Source organism: Conger conger, chromosome 12 (genome assembly GCF_963514075.1).
Source record: "Conger conger chromosome 12, fConCon1.1, whole genome shotgun sequence".
Taxonomy (NCBI): domain Eukaryota; kingdom Metazoa; phylum Chordata; class Actinopteri; order Anguilliformes; family Congridae; genus Conger; species Conger conger.
Window position 1 is genome coordinate 43,221,895 of NC_083771.1, and position 19,575 is coordinate 43,241,469.

General features: G+C 42.2%; 1 protein-coding gene across 1 annotated transcript in view; it reads left to right on the plus strand.

Moving 5' to 3' along the window:
- The first annotated feature begins 12,361 nt into the window (after positions 1–12,361).
- ccbe1 (collagen and calcium binding EGF domains 1) overlaps positions 12,362–19,575 on the plus strand; it is a 44,481-nt gene continuing 37,267 nt past the window's right edge. The window contains exons 1-2 of the mRNA XM_061263789.1: positions 12,362–12,603; positions 12,842–12,922. Coding sequence (XP_061119773.1) covers positions 12,497–12,603; positions 12,842–12,922 — 188 coding nt within the window. The 5' untranslated portion in view covers positions 12,362–12,496. The remainder of the gene's footprint in view (positions 12,604–12,841; positions 12,923–19,575) is intronic.

Here is a 19,575-nt window from a genome sequence, read left to right on the forward strand (position 1 = left end):
AAATACTTTAATAATTCAGGAGAGTTCATGCTGTGCTATGTGAAGGGAAATAATTTGGGATACAAATCAAATCTTTTCCAGAAAAAATGTTTTTAAAATTATTTATTTTGTAGCATATTAGCAATTGGGCAGCACGGATGGTGCAGTGGGTAGCACTGCCGCCTCACAGCAAGGAGGTCCTGGGTTCAAATCCCGGTCAGCCGGGCCCTCTCTGTGTGGAGTTTGCATGTTCTCCCCGCGGGTGGGTTTCCTCCAGGTACTCCGGTGTCCTCCCACAGTCTAAATTGCCCGTAGGTATGAGTGTGTGAGTGAATGGTGTGTGTGCCCTGCGATGGACCGGCGACCTGTCCAGGGTGTATTCCTGCCTTTCGCCCAATGTATGCTGGGATAGGCTCCAGCCCCCCTGTGACCCTGTTCAGGATAAGCGGGTTAGGATAATGAAAGAATGAATGAATTTAGCAACTATAAGCATTTTGCATATTGGTATGTCCAGAAGTAAAATAAAATATGACAGTATCAGACCTACTCTGGGTATAAGTGTATACTTTGAGTAGTTTTTTTAGTTGAATATTAAAAAGTACAGAACCAATAGAAACCATCCATCCATCCATCCATTATCTGAACCCGCTTATCCTGAACAGGGTCGCAGGGGGGCTGGAGCCTATCCCAGCATACATTGGGCGAAAGGCAGGAATACACCCTGGACAGGTCGCCAGTCCATCACAGGGCACACACACCATTCACTCACACACTCATACCTACGGGCAATTTAGACTCTCCAATCAGCCTAACCTGCATGTCTTTGGACTGTGGGAGGAAACCGGAGTACCCGGAGGAAACCCACGCAGACACGGGGAGAACATGCAAACTCCGCACAGAGAGGCCCCGGCTGACGGGGATTCGAACCCAGGACCTCCTTGCTGTGAGGCGACAGTGCTACCCACTGCGCCATCCGTGCCACCAATAGAAACCAATGGGGAAGAATTCCGCCACACAGGCCAATAGTCACTCACTGCCCATGCTCATTGGTGTCCTCGGCCACCTGCCTGGACACATGCACAGGAAGAGAATGCAGGATAAATGATGTGTGTCGGTGGATGAACCAATGAACAAACGCTTGGGCAGTTTCCAGACAAGGCTGCAAAGATTTTACATCAGCGCATTTCTAGGGAAATAAAAACATGTATATCTTTGCCTGTGTGCTAGGGGAGGGGAAAATCTGACCTCGCAGAACATTGGAAATATTTTCTGTCAAACATGAATGGAGTCCAATGGGAAAATATATATATATATATTTTTTATTATTTTTTATTTAAGTATCACTGGGGGGTGACTTCAAATCAAATGAGGCGAAACTAATAGCTGGAATGGCGGACCTTTCCCATCCAGAGCAAAGCCCAGCTCAAACCTGTCCCCGAAAAGAGAACCATGCAAGGTGACCATCATCAGGGACCAGAATCCCCAAAACAGATTTAAACCCCAGCTCTCCCTTTCAGCTGCCCTTGTGAGTCAGTGAGAGGAGGGGAGGGGAGGGGGGTGACACAGAGGCGCGTGCGTGCTTCAGGAGGAGCGCAGGAGCTGAATGAGGTCACACTGTCTGGGGTCCTTGGAAATTCTTTTTTAATCAGGAGTTTTCATACTTTCATAAAACGCACCAGTGAAGGAGGAAATCATGACAAAGCAGTACACTGTCCGAGCTCAAGGTGTGTACTGTGTGTGTGTGTGTGTGTGTGTGTGTGTGTGTGTGTGCACACGTTTGAGTGTGTGTGTGTGTGTGTGTGCATGCGCACGCATTTGAGTGTGTGTGTGTGTGTGTGTGTGTGTGCTTTTGTGTGTGTGTGAGCATTTGTATGTGTGTGTGTGTTTCTGTGTGTGTGAGCTTTTGTGTGTGTGTGCATTTTTGTGTGTGTGTGAGTGTTTGTGCGTGTGTGTTTTCATGAGTATATGTGCATGTGTGTCTGTGTGTGTGTGCATGCACATACATGCATTTGTGTGTGTGTGTCTGTGCATGCCTGTGCGTATGTGTGTGCGCGTGTATGTGTGTGTGTGCATGTGTGTGTGTGTATGTGTGTGTATTTATGTGTGCACGTGTGTGTGTCTGTGCATGCCTGTGCATATGTGTGTGTGCGTGTGTGTGTGTATGTATATATGCATGTGTGTGTTTGTGTGTGTGTGTGTATGTATGTGTATGTGTGCACGTGTGTGTTTGTGTGTGTGTGTGCATGTGGGCCGGTTGGGTGGAGGTAGTGCATTTCCTCTGCCATTACAAATCTATCATCAAAATGGAGACTCCCTCAAGGCCTGGGGTGGGTAGGGAGGGGTGGGATTGCTGCAGTTAAAAGTAATTTCTGCTGCCTGACAAAGAAATCAATAAAGCAACTAAGTATTTTCATCCCTAATGCTCTTCAGGACGCCTGTAAAACATACAAGACGTCCATGAAATCCCAGAGTAACAGGGGGTTAATCTTACAGGACGCTTACCTTTAGCCCCCTCCGAGGACATTTCCAAACTGATTGGTCATGTTCGTACTTATCAAGCTGAGCAGATGCTGTACTTTCTTGTTTTCATTGTGCTGAGATGACAGAATAGGTGCACCTTTTACGGCACAGCGTGTGCTCCCTGGCGTTGTGACGCACACCAGCGTTTAACGGCCGTCATCCATTTTGTGGCTCGGCCTGTACGGCGCTTTCACTGGGGTTAAAGCGGCATCAAGTGGACAGAGGTGGAACTACACAGTCATTTGCCTGTCCTTCCGGTGTTGAAGATTTAACTGGAAACCGATTCACGGTAAAGAGACATGATGTAAAGTAAACGCGTTACACAATATCCTCCGAACCAATATTTTATTTGGTGATTTATCAAGTTAGAAATGATTAACATGTTGGACACCTGATGGAGTACTCCCATATTCCTGATTATCTTAATCTACCTGCAACTATACCATTGAAAGAAACACATATTTACAATATCCGTCTTTTTGTTTTTATGCGATGTGAAAGGGGTCATACCCCAGGTGAGGGGGTGTGTATACGTGTGTAGGTTATGGAATTTATCATTATAATAGCATGGTAAACTTTTCTCAGAGTAATGCAATGATTGTAATAGACACTTGCTGAGTTACAATGCCTCAGTATAACATACTGTATACACACGTGGGAAGGTGACCTTAGAGAAGGGTTGGGCAGTGGGGTGTGTGTGTGTGTGTGTGTGTGTGGATGGGGGGGTTCCTGCCCCCTCCTCGGAGACGGGGTGGGGGGTGGGGGTGCGTTTGGGGCCGGGGGTTCCAGATCCGTTCTCACTGCCTGGGCAAGACAGACCTGCCTGACAGGTGTTTGCCAGGAGCACTAATGAAAACAGGCTGCAATGAAAAGAGACGTTTGTCTCCATGGCATTTTAGGGCCATATTAAACGACCAACCTGTACAAATTACATTTCTCTTCCGGAAAAGACATTTGTTTTTAGACATGAAAAATAATCCCCTTACATTTAAATAAATAAAGAAAGAAGCTGCCAATCCAACCAAGCTTGTTCAGCAGTGTGGTTTCTTAGCCAGTGCAATGAAGTTTACTTTATTTGAATTGGAAAATAGCCCAATAATACAGACAACATGCTCACATTCATACATTCTGCAGGTGCCTCTTAAGTAGAAATTTGACAAGAACAGACAATATTTCCTTGATAACAATTTTTTCTCAACAATGTATGTTAATTTCCATTATTGTCAAATACTTTAAACTGATACTTATTTATTTTTTTAATGGCCAACTGTAATTTTTCTATGGATAACTGTCCGGTTGGTTCACATAGGATTGCATCTTGAGATATATACATACCTGATTTGCACTTTAATCTCATTATTATTAGTTTCATTTCTAATCCAACGTGCCGGAGTACAGAGGGCGGAAAAAAAACTGCACCGTTGTCCAAATACTTATGGACCGCAGCGCATAAACGCACACGCGCCGCTTGCCTGTTTGCAGGCGGCGGTCAGAAGTGAAGGGGCGAGGTATTAAATGAGAGAAGGTGGAGCCGCGGTGGTGCAACAGGCTAAGACGCAGCAGACTTGTGGTTGCAGTTCGCTGCAGTTGCACACCGGGGACCGGGGTTCGATTCTCGGTCCTGCCAAAAAGCCAAGTTTGGCCGGCTCACGTGGAGCAGCAATAATTGTCTCGCTGCTCCAGAGGGAGGGACTTGGCAGGGTTAGTAGATCGCCGCACAAACGAGCACCTCGAGCGCCTCGGAATCACGGTTACAGCTTGGGAGGCGAGACGGCGTGTCAGTCTCCCGTTGGCCGCCGAGGGACGGGGTGTGGGCGGTGTATCTAATACTGGCTCTAATTGAATCAGACGGGGTCCAATTGGCTACCAAATTGGGAAAAAAATCGGATAAAAATTATTTTGAAAAAAAACGAGAGAAGGAGCGGAGGGAACGGGAGAGCAGACCTCTGAAGGCTCTGACGCGGGAGAGGACGGAGAGGGAATAGGGAGCAGAAAGTGGGTAATTGCTGTGTGTGACAGCGGCGGCGCCGGGGCGGGCTCTGGGCCGGGAGATCTGGCGGGGGAAGGGAAGGTGAGAACCGGGCCGAGTGCCGGGGTGCAGTAATCCGCCCCGGCAGTGCGGCGCGGGGATTTAGGAGCCCCGCACACCTCCCCGGAGGGGCACCGGGCAGCCATCGCTCGCCAGAAGTGAATAACCGGCGAAGACGACGAGATTAAAGAGGGAGGAATAATCATTTGTGCATGTTAGGGGACGCGCTTCGGATTTATCCGCCTTAGATGTACAGCGGGAGAAATAATTATTTGAGCCCTTGCTGATTTTGTAGGTTTGCCCACTTACGAAGAATGGAACTGTGTAGAATTTTAATCATAGGTACATTTTAACATTGAGAGACGGAATATCACAAAATAATCCACAATAACAACATCATATGAATTTTATAAATTTAATATCATATTTTCACATGAAATAAGAACCATAGAACAATGGGACTTAATACTTGGTGGAGAAACCTTTGTCGGCAAGCACAGAGGTCAGACGTTTGTTGTAGTTTTTCACCAGGTTTGCACAGATCTTGGGAGGGATTTTGGTCCACTCCTATTTGCAGGTCCTCTCCAAATCCTTAAGGTTCCGAGGCTGTCGCTTGGCAACTCGAAGCTTCAGCTCCCTCCTCAGATTTTCGATGGGATTTAGGTCTGGAGCCTTGGCCGTATGTTTTGGGTCATTGTCATGTTGGAAGACCCATCCACGACCCATTTTCAGTGCTCTCACTGAGGGAAGGAGGTTGTCGCCCAAAATTTCCTGGTACATGGCCCCATTCATCCTCCCCTCGATACAGTGAAGTCATCCTATCCCCTTAGCTGAGAAACACCCCCAAAGCATAAGGTTTCCACCACCATGCTTCACAGTGGGGATGGTGTTCTTGGGGTTGTACTCAGCATTTCTCTTCCTCCAAACACGGCGAGTCGAGTTGATGCCAAATAGCTCTATTTTGGTCTCATCTGACCGCATCACCTTCTCCCAAGCCTCCTCTGGACCATCCAGGTGTTCTTTGGCAAACTTCAGACGGGCCTGTACATGTGCCTTCTTCAGCAGAGGAACCTTGCACCACAGCAGGATTTTAATCCTTCACAGTGTAGTGTGTTACTGATGGTTCTCTTCGTGACTGTGGTCCCAACTGCCTTCAGGTCATTAACAAGCTCCTCCTGTGTAGTACTGGGCTGATCCCTGACCTTTCTCATGATCATTGATATCCCACGAGGCGAGATCTTGCGTGGAGCCCCAGACCGAGGGAGATTGGCGGTGTGTTTCTTCCATTTTCAAATAATTGCTCCAACAGTTGTTAACTTTTCACCAAGCTGCTTGCTTATTTTCTTGTAGCCCATCCCAGCCTTGTGCAGGTCTACAATTTTGTCCCTGATGTCCTTCAACAGCTCCTTTGTCTTGGCCATGGTGGAAACGTTGGAATTTGATTGATTGTGTGGACAGGTGTCTTTTATACAGCCACATAACGATGTAACGAGTTGACACAGGTGTTTTGGGTAATGAGTTGAGATTAGGAGTGCTTCTTAATGGAAAACTAACTGGTCTGTAGGAGCCAGAATTATTGCTGATTGGTAGGGGATCAAATACTTATTTCATGCAAAAATACGATAATAAATTTATAAAATTCATATGATGTTGTTATTGTGGATTATTTTGTGATATTCTGTATCTCAATGTTAAAATGTACCTATGATTAAAATTCTACACAGTTCCATTCTTTGTAAGTGGGCAAACCTACAAAATCAGCAAGGGATCAAATAATTATTGCTCCCACTGTAGCTTAGGTAATGAAATGCTGATGGAAGACTTGCTTTTTAGTGGTAAAGATGTGAAAACTGAACAGGACATGTGGTTGGGTAAGAGAGGTAGGGAGGTAATGGATCACTTCCATTACATTACATTACATTACATTATTGGCATTTGGCATATGCCTTTATCCAGAGCGACGTACAGTTGATTAGACTAAGCAGGAGACAATCCTCCCCTGGAGCAATGCAGGGTTAAGGGCCTTGCTCAAGGGCCCAACAGCTGTGCAGATCTTGTTGTGGCTACACTGGGATTCAAACCCCCCACCTTGCCTGTCCCAGTCATTTACCTTAACCACTATGCTACAGGCCACTTCCAGTATCAAAGAGCTTAAATAGTAACTAAACTTTGCCTATTTTCCTCAGGGCTGATCATCTGTTTCTAGGTTGCCTGGAAGACTCCTAGTAAGAAGAGCTGTGGCTTTGACCCCGACTATATTTCTCTTCTGAATTACTGCAAAGAGCATATTTGTACTCATAAATCAAGGATAGAGCTAACCGTTTTGAGCATGTCTGTCTGCCTAAGATATGAGTAGAGAGGGAAACATGTGTACATCAACTACTGGCTACTGTACATCATACTGGTATAGTTTCTGAAGGAATCCTTGTAAGTTCAAAGTTATTAAAAAATCTCATCTGGCTTAGACAGGGTTGAAATTGTGGTAATGTTTTTCAGTAGAGATATGTGGTCACCATGAAATGACTTGCAGATGGCCAGGCCCCTTTTCTAAATCTGGTATAACTTTTGAGATTCATGGCATCATTAGAATCATATTTATTCATCCGAGCCTCAGAGAGCACAAAATATATCAGGATTAGTGTTCTGGACCCAAATTTTAATCATGCCCATTTTTGAAATAATACTCTGAACATTTAAAAGCACCAGCCCAAGCCTCTTAAGCGATTTACAGTCGATGGGGATATGACAGGAGTGGAGTTTCCCATGTGAAATAACAGGGGAGTTCAACTGCATCGGGACACGGGTGAGATTGCTGATATCTACGCCCCCGGGTCTGTGGATGTTTCTGTGAAAGCAGTCCTAATGCTGAGATAATGGAAAACATTACTTTGGGACACACTTGGAACACATCAATTATTTAGCAATGCTTTCATACGGGATGAGGGCACCCAAGCTCCTTGTCTGTTTGGATGGATTCCATCTCACTTGTAGTAATCCTATCATTTCCAGAACAAGTCAAAATTGTCAACAAAGGCCACGTCAATGGATTCCCTGGAGTCTTCCAACCAACTGTAGAGAGCCAGTGATCAACTGAACCTGTATGCCCTTTGGCTCAGTTGAAGAGGACCAGAGGCCAGGGATTAAAAATTGTTGCAAATTTCCAGACGAATATTGTGTAATTATTGTAACAGCTTAGAGGTATTAGTAGTGCCCTTCTACACGATTATGAATTGTGTTCATTCATTAGTTGTAGCCCCATTGTTGGAGGAAGATATAAGATATCTCAGAAGAATTAACTTACACCACCATAGCCATGCCACATTACAAGGAGACTGGTTAAAAAAAAAACCTACATTACACAGAATCAACACAAGCTCAACTCTCTTGTCACTTGGTATCAATAAGAAGCTAGGATACTAATTCTATATTGTTTTATTTCTTCGTTACTATATCACACGTTTGCTAAAATATTGCGGTGGAGCACAGAGTATTTGTGTGAATACCTTCCCGACTGTGTGGAGAATGTTGACCTCCTCTGGTAGCAGCTCAGAGGAAGTGCAGCCTCCCCAGGGAAGCACGGCTACACCTGAAGCTTGTCTCCCAATTACCTCACCTGGCAGAAATGCGCTGGCAGCTCGGCCCTGGGAATAGCAGCAGGCTCTGTACGTGAAGTGGAGTAAAGAGCGGAGAGATTCCACTTGACAGAAAACAATGAACCTCTCAGATTTTCCCCGCTCTCGCTCTGTGCTTAGAGACTCCTCCAGGAAGCTACGGGGTCCTGATCATCACCAAGAGGGTGGCTGCAGATTGGCCTGTTTTGAGTGCACCTTTAACCTTTGCAAACTGCCTAATAAGTACTCTCTTTTTTTTTTTTTTTCTAAAGTTTGCTTTTGTTTTTTTTTAATAATTCAAACCAGTGAGAAGATTTGGTCAAATTGTAGGTTTTGTATCAGAAGTATTTATGCCTTTTTGCCACATATTTTATTTTCATGTATTTATTAAGCAAGTAATTAAGCAATAGCATAAGATAAGTGCTATGGGATAGGAACAGGAAGAGCCTGAGGATAGGACATCGTCTGAAGAGAAGGGTTTAGAGACAGAAGAGCAGCACGGTCTGGACTGAGAGCTGTCAGAAATGTGGTCTTAAAGTGAGGCACTTTTAAACTTTGGTGCTCACGTACCAGGCAGTTAAGGGATCAGCCCCCACATATATTCAATCACTCATCAAGAACTATACACCAGCAAGACCCCTCCGTTCTGCCACTTTGTGCCGTCTGGCGCCTCCCCCTCGCCACACCTGCACTTCTCACTCACGACTGCTGTCTGTCCTGGTCCCACGGTGGTGGAATGACCTCCCGGTGGATGTTAGAACGGCAGAGTCTCTGACCTCTTTCAAGCGCAGACTGAAGACTCATCTCTTCAGGCTACACCTTTCCCTCCCTAACTCACCACCATGATTAGCCTTAAATATGCCATAGACTGTAATGGCACTTATATAGTTGAATAGATATTGTTGTTTTTTGTATTAGCTATTGTTGTACTCAGGGTATTCTAGCTGCCAACTGTGGTATGCTAGTTTGGAAGTTGATGTATTCTTCAAGGGTTCCGATTATATCTGTATGGTTACACTAGGACTCAGAACTGTACTGTCCTCTCAGGTCCTCTTTGCACTTGTACTTGTGTTTGATCTGCACTTCGTTGTACGTCGCTCTGGATAAGAGCGTCTGCTAAATGCCATGTAATGTAAGACATTATGATATTTAGCTTCTACATCTACAAGTACTATAGTTTAATATTGAACAATGAATAGAAAAAAAAAACTCATAGATATAGTTATCAAATTTTACTTGGTGCTTCTTAAACAAGATAGATGGGGAATTAAATTTGTGTTCTTTTTTTCTTTCTTCTGGGTAAAATGCAGACATGGAAAAAGACAAAGATGAACATAATCTAAACAGTGTGTGTCCCTCGAGGGCTGTGAGAATAATCAAGTCATCTGAGCCAGGTTTCAGGTCAGCATTGAGTTTTTGTTATTGCAACCCAGACATGATGAAGAAGTTGTGTGGGCTGGAAGGGAGCAGGGATACTGTGGATAATGGATTAAGTCATTGTAGGAGTAGTTCAATTTTCGTGGTTACATCCAAATATAGACTGTGATGTCAATTTCCGTTCTACCATATAAGTGAAGATTACTCCTTAAACACTTCTAAAATATGGGGTTTCTGGTAGGGAGGTATGTCTTTTACATCATCCATCCATCCATCCATCCATTATCTGAACCTGGTTATCCTGATCAGGGTCGCAGGGGGGCTGGAGCCCATCCCAGCATACACCGGGCGAAAGGCAGGAATACACCCTGGACAGGTCGCCAGTCCATCACAGGGCACACACACCGTTCACTCACACACTCACACACTCATGCACTCATGCACTCATGCCTACGGGCAATTTAGACTCTCCAATCGGCCTAACCTGCATGTCTTTGGACTGTGGGAGGAAACCGGAGTACCCGGAGGAAACCCACGCAGACACGGGGAGAACATGCAAACTCCGCACAGAGAGGCCCCGGCCGACGGGGATTCGAACCCAGGACCTCCTTGCAGTGAGGCGGCAGTGTTACCCACTGCACCATCTGTGCCGCCTCTCTTTTACATCATGTACTGTAAAATAAGTTTTAAGTGTTTTAACATTTAAACTCTACATTTTAAATGACATTCTTTTAGCCGGTCGACTTATCCAAAGTAACTCAAATTGTACAGTATTTAGAGAGCACTTTACCCTGGCATTGCAATTGTACGTATTTTACAGGGGGCAGAAACTGACGCGAGAGAGAAGAGAAGTGACCACGTAGGGAAGGGGGAAGCCAATCACCCTGAAGTTGTGAAACAGAGAGATTTGGGTAGTGTAAGGTCTGCAGATTGGTGTGCAGTATAGTAGAGGTGTTCCACCCACTGCCTTGTAGCTTAGTAACAAAGTTTAAAACTGGATGCAAGCTGTGACAGGTAGTCACTGAAGTGAGATGAAGAGGTGTTTTTAACCGTCGGAATGCATTCATTGTATTGCAGTTATTTGCGTGAGTAGATTTTTAAGATGAGGGATGTACAATTTTTGTTGTATATATATCTTAGACCACAAGGTGGCAGCGCCTACTGAGTGGCTCCACTGACACATTTGAGTCGACAGTTTGAATAAGAGCCCAAATGCTGGAATCCAGTATTGCATGGTGGATACAATTTACAACAAATCCCGCTTAAGGGTTTTACATTTTCAGCATATTCATTATTTATGTGACTTAATGAAAATGTTATCATGCCTTATGTTTTTTTTGACATTTTAAACTGAGGTAATGTATTACATTAAACTCCAAGCCATTAATTGAACTGTGAATTTGTAACTATAATTTTTTTTTTTTTAACTGCACCCCAAATATTTCATAATTAGACTATTTAATTGTAATAATGTGCAAAAAAGTAGGGCAGGGTAAAGACAATTCTAAGTCTGATTCCCTCCATCGAATGAATCCTTAATCCACTCGCTAGTATAAGGAAGACTCAATTATTTTACTAGTTTTTCTCCAATTTTGAATGGCCAACATAATTGCGTTAGCATTGCTACAAACTCCACTATTGATTCAGGAGAGCACAGACGAGATGTGCTGTCCCCTGAATACATGATCGCAGCCATAGGCGGCAGGTGAGTTTTTCGCTGCAGTACCAGTTACAGACCCAAAAGCTGGTTTGTCAATGAATAAATACCCTGCCAGTGTATTTATTTTTTCCATAAGGTCTTTATAGGTCTCTAGTCTTTATAGGCTTAAGTCTTTATAATATGCACATCATCAAATTGCAATTGATCTCTGAATATACAGGTGTTCTCTCAACATTAATAATCCTTCAATCCTACAAGACTCAACTGACATTTCTCTCACGATAAGCAGTAAATGTTGTAGAACTTTATTAGAAATCAATGTCCCTGATAGGTTTTAATATTGGTCACTCTTTCTGGTTTTTGTCTTTCTAACACACGTGCTGAAAATCTACAATGTACTGTCATTAGCATTGAACTAAATAATGATAAGGTTAGAAGGTCAAGGTTTTTGGGTGCGTAAGAGGTCCAGACACGCATTACAATGTCAGACAGGCCTTCTGGAAGGGATCAAACACCGCATTTTCAACATAATCATCTATGACGTGGCCAGATTCCTGCTGCACAGATAGGGTCCAGCCGCCATTACCACAGTGCTCCTGTTCATGAGAAAATGGCTGTTTAGGTTCAATTTAAAAGAGGAATGCACATATGTGCATACAGGATAAAGTTCTGTTTGTGCAGTTTTTATTAATTTATGCATTTTTATTTTTTATTATTATTATTATTATTATTTTTTTTTTTTTTAAGGGGGATGGGGGGGGGAGTTTCATGCAAAGTCATTACATATTCTCTGCTTGACTACAGGTGTGGGATATAATACACTCTCCTCAGAAGAATCCTAACTAGTTCAAGGGTTCTTTGTAGGGAAAATTGTTCTTTGTCTCTTTCAGACTTATGAATGATAGAGGGTTCCATAAAGCAAAAAAAAAAGGTTCCTTTTTTTTGGGTGACAAGCCAAAAAGCCCTTTTTTCTGAGAGTGTCGGAAATGTACCGCAAAGCACTGGAATAACCTATGTTACTGCTTATGGGTTACTTGACAACTGGCAACTATTTTTCATTGTCTTTTTTTTTTGTCTGGGGTGTCACCTTCGTTTTAGAAACCAGCTGATAATTCACATGAGCCTTCTGAAGTCCGTCCAAACAAGGCTGGGTAGACAGTGCTGTTGCAATTCGAATCTAGAGGGGAACAGCTGCAGGCGCGAGCCAATCGCTTTCCCGAAACGTTGTGTCTCATATTTAAAGTACAGTAACTTCAGCGGACACGTTTTTACAGCGTTTCGGGCGACTACGGATACTACTGGCGTACTGCATCTGGGGAAATGAGTTATATGAACGGAGAGATTACTCTCAGGGCTGTTTTAGTGTTTACGTTTTTTACGAATGGCTTGCTTTGGACTTACAGAGAGGAACAAGATGATGCGGACAGGTAGTACAACTTTATAAATGTGCTTCACGCCTTGATATGTTCCTCTAAATATGCGCTCGTGTGTATAGTGTTTTACAACATTCGATTTGCTAAAAGCAGATGGTCCCACAGTGTTGATGGAGCAGGTTATGAGACCGATCTTCTATTATTAATGGCTTGTATACATACACAAAAAAACGTGTTTACGTACTGCATGACTGTACCCGTTTTGGCTAATTGAGGGTTTATATCTTTACAGAGAAGTCTGCTCAGAAAATAAAATTGTCACAACTAAATATCCTTGCATTAAACCTACGGGGGAATTGACAACATGCTACAGGTAGGTCCGTGTTTGACAATGCAACACTACCACCTTGTCAGATTTGATGTGCACGGTTTGCAAGATGATGTGCTTTCTTGCCTATTTATCAAATCGGGGTACTTTTGTGTACGTTTAAATAATTCTAAATAGCTTGTTACTATTAACACTGTTGCGGTGTTGATATCAAATACTTTGTATGCTTTATATAATATGAATGCAACCAAATAGATTGCCTATGTATAAATTGAAACAGCTGACCCTGCAACACAGCATGTTTATGGAGAGAACAGTTTAATGGTATTGTTATTGTTTAACCTCTGCCAAAAATGTGTGGACCCCCTGTGTAGAATATACAGCATGCATCTAAAAGAGAAGGTGCTGCACTTGCTCTCTAAGGAATGTGTGATCTGCCCATCTCTAATTAAAGTGTTAATGTAGATATCAAGCTCACACCCAGGGATGTGACCAAGATCAGTGGCTCTTCCAGCTGCATGCGTTTCTGCAGGCAAATATGCCATTCTGTCCCACTCCATGTATGTGAGAATACCAAGTGCTACGGGGACTTGAAGAAACAGAGCACGTGAAAACTATGGTGATCAATGGCAGTCTGCTACATTTAATGCATCGTTTGTTTAGCATCGTTCCCTGTCGCTGAGAAAAGTGGCCAGGGAGGGACTAACTACGGGAGGGTTAACAGACAGTCATAAACTTTGGTTTTTATTCGCCCCGATTCCGACATTGTTTTGGCACACCAGTGGGACGGGTGTAAATAATCTTTCAGAGGGGAATCTTCAGTGCATGGGTCTGTAAGACTGGCTGTCCCTGGTCAGTGATGAATAGAAAGCTACAATGAAAGGATGCTTCATTGAATATATGGACTGAATCTGGTGCTCTCATGAGTACGTCACATCAGCATATTATTCCCAATTATGTGGGGGATGCGTACTGGCAGTCTGGAGCATGTACTGTTACAGACCACAAGGTCGGCAGGAAATGTAGCTAGCCTACTGGTTCTGCATAAGGAACTTGATAATGGTCCAATATGTCCATAGTTCTCAGTTTCTATTGATATTATTTGGCCATTTTTTTACATTTTGCTTTCCAAAGTTTGCAGCTGGCTTTCATTTTGCCCTACCCAATGGTCCTTTTCTCTGCCTAGACAATAGCATACCCTTTAAAATAAAGTCTGTAAGGTGCATCAAAATGTGCATCAAAATCCTTTCCAGCTTTTAAACAAATATAAACATTTTGCAAGGTTTTTACCAACAGTAACTAGCAATCCAGCACAAGCATAATCTAACTAAGGAGCTAACTAGAGCTAACTTGTGTAATGTCTGATGTAGCAACTGCAATGGAGCAGTATACTTGAACTGAAGGTATGCCAGACGTACATATGTCAGGTTACATTAACCCACACAGTGTGGCTATGCCAGGGCACACACTAAGGCCTGTACACAACACGCTTTATCTTCTTTCTTCCCAGAGCATCTTTGGAAAGGTTGAGTAGCGGTTAATTAGAACGCTCCTTCGTCTGTCTCTGTTGTATTAAGCTAACATGAGGGAATTGATCTGGTAGTATCTTACATACTTTTTCCTGTACTGCGTTGAGTGTACAGCAGTATGGATGATGCATGGACCCTGGCAGCCATAGTGTTGTTAACATCACGCTCTGTACACACGTGTCACTCTTAGTGAGTTATCATCACACTTGTTGGTGAAATGCCAATTAATAACAATATTCTGTTCAGCATTTTTGACAAGTTAGAAATCTGAAGGAGTTCATCAAAGCTGGAAGGCTGTCACCCCAGATAACCTTTCTGACATTGCACTTTTTTTTATCCATTTGTTTCTGAAAGGGCAAGACTTGCATGTAAAAACAGCTGATCCCCTGTTCCTCTGTGTTCCTTAACTAACAATCAGTCATGGAGATACATGTAAAGTATGCTGCCTATTCTTTCCAACTTGGTTCAGTAAGGAAATAAACTGTTCTTTTCATTTATGTGCTGGCTTCCCAATCGTGCAGCTTCAAAACAAAACATGGAGACAATGGCTTCAAGCTGGAAATGCAAGCCATGAATGTACTGCAGATGTTTTATTGCACGGCTCAAACCTGTAGCACGTTCATTTCATGCGATTTTGTTTGTCCGTTGATTTTTAGAAAGCGTGTATCTTGCAGTATTAGTACGTAAGATATAATAAAAATATAATAATCGACATCTTTAAATCTGAGTAATTTCCAAAACACCATATTCATATATTGTGAACTTTGTCTCAATAGAAACTCATAGATTCCATCCTCACATAAAGAGAGTGAAACAAAGCAGAGGGGGGTGCAAGCTGAACCAAAGCAGAGATGATGTAGAAAACCTCCCCTCCAAGTGATCTTTGGTCTCTAGATGTTTTCAGCTCTCCTTGATTAACAAAAATACCATTGGATATCACTAGTTCTAGTCATCGGATATCACTATTACTATTACTTTTTTACAGTTACTTTTATTTGGATCAAAAACAAATTTGCACATTTGCAATTGTTCAACATTATTTAAAATGTCTCTTGCATATTCATTCTGAAGATCGCACATGATCTGTAATTTAAATGATCTTGAAGTGCAGTTTTTGTTAGAAATTCTTGATTGCAGGTTGTGCAGAATGCATACTCTGTAGTTAACAGATTGGTGTGTCTGTTTTTGTTCTGTATGTACAATTAAATCTATTTTAATCTCCATTTAATCTCCCTAACATGATACGAAGAAAGAAGCTTTGTGCAATGGGATTTTGTAATTTTCCGTGATTGAAATTAAAGACACGGAGCGCTTATTAGTGATCAGAGATATTGCTGTAGTGTAATATGACTGAGGTTTGTGGTGGATTTCCACAGAAAAGCACAATAACAGTCAATAGAGTGGAGTCTTCAGAGTGAGAACGCAGTCACATGTCCCCGATGACTAAGCAGCTCACAATGTGACGGACGGAGAGCGAAATAATGGAAAGAAAGGGATGAGTCTAGATAGAAGTCATCATACTGAGTATAATGTCAGTCAGAAAAGAGATGCAGTTAAGCAAGCAAATTGTGCAGTAGATCAGATGTGATTGGAGATCTTCATTTTTCATATAGACCTGCTTTCTTTTGTGCAACCACAAAAAGTCCCAATTTGTTTCCTGAAATAATGCCCCTGTTGTGCAGTAATTTATATAATGAATGTGCGTATGCTGACTTTTAATTGGTCTGGCTGTGGTCCAGCCTATTGTAGAATGATTGTACAGTCTATTACTGGAGTAAAAAAAACGGTTAATCAATTAAATATCGGCAGTTCCCCGAAACATGAAAATACTGAAAATGCCCATCCCTTTCTTTTCGTTTTTGTGGAGGTACTGTGTCCGTAGAGTAACTCGAAGATGACTTATCCGCTTATAATGGCCCACGTTAATATTTGAGTCTTTTTGCAGCCAATTCTGAATGGAATCGGGTAAAATAAACAGCTGTACAGTAAGAACTATTGTTTCTTATGTGAAAGAGGGAATTCTATAGTTTAGCAGTTACTGTATGTGTAAGATAGCACTCACCTGCAGATATTGATTGCTGAATATCATGTCTCCCCATGATTCTCAATATATAGCTTTGGTACAGAAACGTCAGTAAATTTGGCAAAGGAGAGCAACACACTGTTAGCATTGTCACACTGCTAAAGTTTTTTTAGGTGTGCTTGAAAATTATGTCGTTTCTTGGTACTGTATGATGAGCCCTTTTTAACTCACACACATGCTCATGCACGCGCATAAACACACACACACACAGCACTGCAGAAACACACACAAATATCCATCAGACACACACACACATGGAGGTATTTCAAGGCAAGCAGTTTATTGTAAAAATTATGTGTAAATACCAAGGGGGGTTTTTTCTCTGGATCCTGCTCTAGGTAAAACACTGACATGAGCCAGCACACCACATTCATTTATCTGAAGATTTTTTTTACTGCAAGCAGTAAAACATATCTCTTTAAGCATGTTCAAGTCAAGAGACTACCAAAGCCACAGATTTACTGAGAGGATCTATCTTGTAGAGTTATGTTTTTTATTTTTTTCTTTGTTTACCAAAATGAACTTTTCAGGAATTTGGTTAGGGGATCCCACAGGCAATTCAACCTTTTCAAGCTTAGTGATGTCCAAACAATGTGTAGAAATGAAACCCTTAAGGAAAGCCTTAAACCCTGAACATTCACAGAACGTCCTCATTTCTGCAATGTCTGTATTTTCTGTGAACGTTTACTGTAATTAGCAAAGTCAATGTAATTAATATGGAGTGGCTCTAGCATTCCGGATCACCGTAGAAACAGAAGATGATTGCTTTCTGTGGGCCTGACCACCTCACTCAGGCCCACATCGTAACGTGAGGGGAGGTATGTCCATGAGGTCTGAGGAGATTCCAGGATCCAGTTTCTTTCTGTTTTTTATGTGGTTATTGTTTGGTGTCTGGCTGACTGAGAGAAGGGCTATTCGAGTCTTTAGTTCACGGTTATTATTATGTTGCATAAGTGCTGTTCAGACATGTAATGACGAAAAATGTGAATAAGGAATAAAAAAAAGGATGTTACCGAAAGGAAAACCATTTAAGGATTACATGTATGAAAACACTGCTTACAGGCTTCTCCTCCCAGATCTCTTTCATTATTATATTTTTGCGAAAACAAACATATAATTCCGCTACATTTCCGCTACATTTTGGTTGAACTTAAGCATACTTGTTATAGTATGTGCTAGGCCTCACTACAGTCATATGAGGCTGACTAGGTTGACATGGGGTGACATGGCTCAGGCAGTAAGAGCAGTCGTCTGGCAGTCGGAGGGTTGCCGGTTCGATCCCCCGCCCGGGCTGTGTCGAAGTGTCCCTGAGCAAGACACCTAACCCCCAAATGCTCCTAACAAGCTGGTCGGCACTGTGCATGGCAGCCAATCGCCGTTGGTGTGTGAGCGTGTGTACGAATGGGTGAATGAGAAGCATCAATTGTACAGCGCTTTGGATAAAGGCACTATATAAATGCCAACCATTTACCATTTACATGCTGACGTGAAATGAGTTTTCCCAACCTGTGTGACTCAGTTATACACAACCCTGGGCCTTGGGAGCCCCTTGCTGTACAGGACGAATCGTGGCAATGTGTGTGTTATACAGATTCAGATTTTGAAAATGACAGCAAATGTTGAAGAAAAGTTCACGTCAAACATGTTGACGACACTCAGAGAAAATAAAATGATACTGACATGACAATATTTTTCCATCTATAACATCAAATTCATGTGTGGTCATTCGCCCAAACATTTTCCGGCTAGCAACATCTACTGACTTGTGTTCAGTTGTCTATCGTCGTTTTCCAGCACTGATTAGACACGAGTATCACAGATACCCACAAGTAAGACGGATTGTTCTCAGGGAACCACATTTGGTACTGCTGAACGATATATTAAGGAAAGACTTAGTCAAAGGTATTAGGCAATTTACTGTGAGTAATTCTCATGAAATCCTAAATCCAGATGCTTTCTATTAGTGAGATATTACTCATTAAACAACATGACATGTATTACCGAAAATGCTGGTTTTTGCTTCTATTAAAAGGCTTTGCACTTCATATATTGAGCAACTGCGTACCAGGAAGTTTGACTATTGGGAAACAGAAAGTATACTGTGTTCTATTTTTTTGTTTAATTTTAAAGCAATCTCAGGCATAGGTCCTGTAACTTTCCTTTAATGATTTTCCATGAAATGGCACATTTGAATATTATCAGTGTAATTTAAAAACCGACTCATTGGCGCCCCCCACCTGTCTGCACAGTGCACACGCTGAGCACCTCAGCTACATTAACATTTTGATATTCAACTGCCTGCAAACTTAAAAAAGTCTGTGGGATGCATGAAAACTATCGAATTGGTGAGGCGGTACGTATATATGGTACGCTAAAATGTTCCCCATACCACAGGATTGGTCAACCACGGACCAACAATGTTTATTCATATGGTGTCTGGAACCAGCTTTATTAGCTAGTGGGATATACAATGTCGATAGCATGTAGAGTTGGATGAAAACTTTCAGAGTGTTTAAAATTGGTATAGCAGGCTTCTGTCTGTCACTGATAGTATCTGATTCTTTAAAAAAATCGAATTAGCTAATTATCACAGGACAAAGCCATGGAAGCAAATCTAAGAGCATTACATGCATACGTAAAATAAAATCTGTGGTGTGTTTAATTCAAGTCTTGGCATTGTCTTACCCACAATGTCATTGTACTGTAACAGTGATTCACTTAAAACCACATCTTATGCATTGCCAACTGGCCAATTTTATCTAATATACTGCATATGTGCATGACCAACAAAAGGTTTTTTAACCAGATATACACTCAAAACGCCATTTCTTTGAATGATATATCTTAGCACAGAGGAATTCAAATGCAAATTTTGTTTGTTTTGTATATCTGTTAACTTGTGGAGAATGTGTGAGGCACCACAAGAGCTGCATTTAGTTACATTCTTGAAACACTCAATTGTGTGGATAAGACCATGTTTACATTAGGATTTATCATGTGCTATTTTTGGAAATGCGATTAAAACCAACAAAATAATTAACTACACTGAACTCTTCAAAAGGTTATGGATTCCTGTGGCTCATATA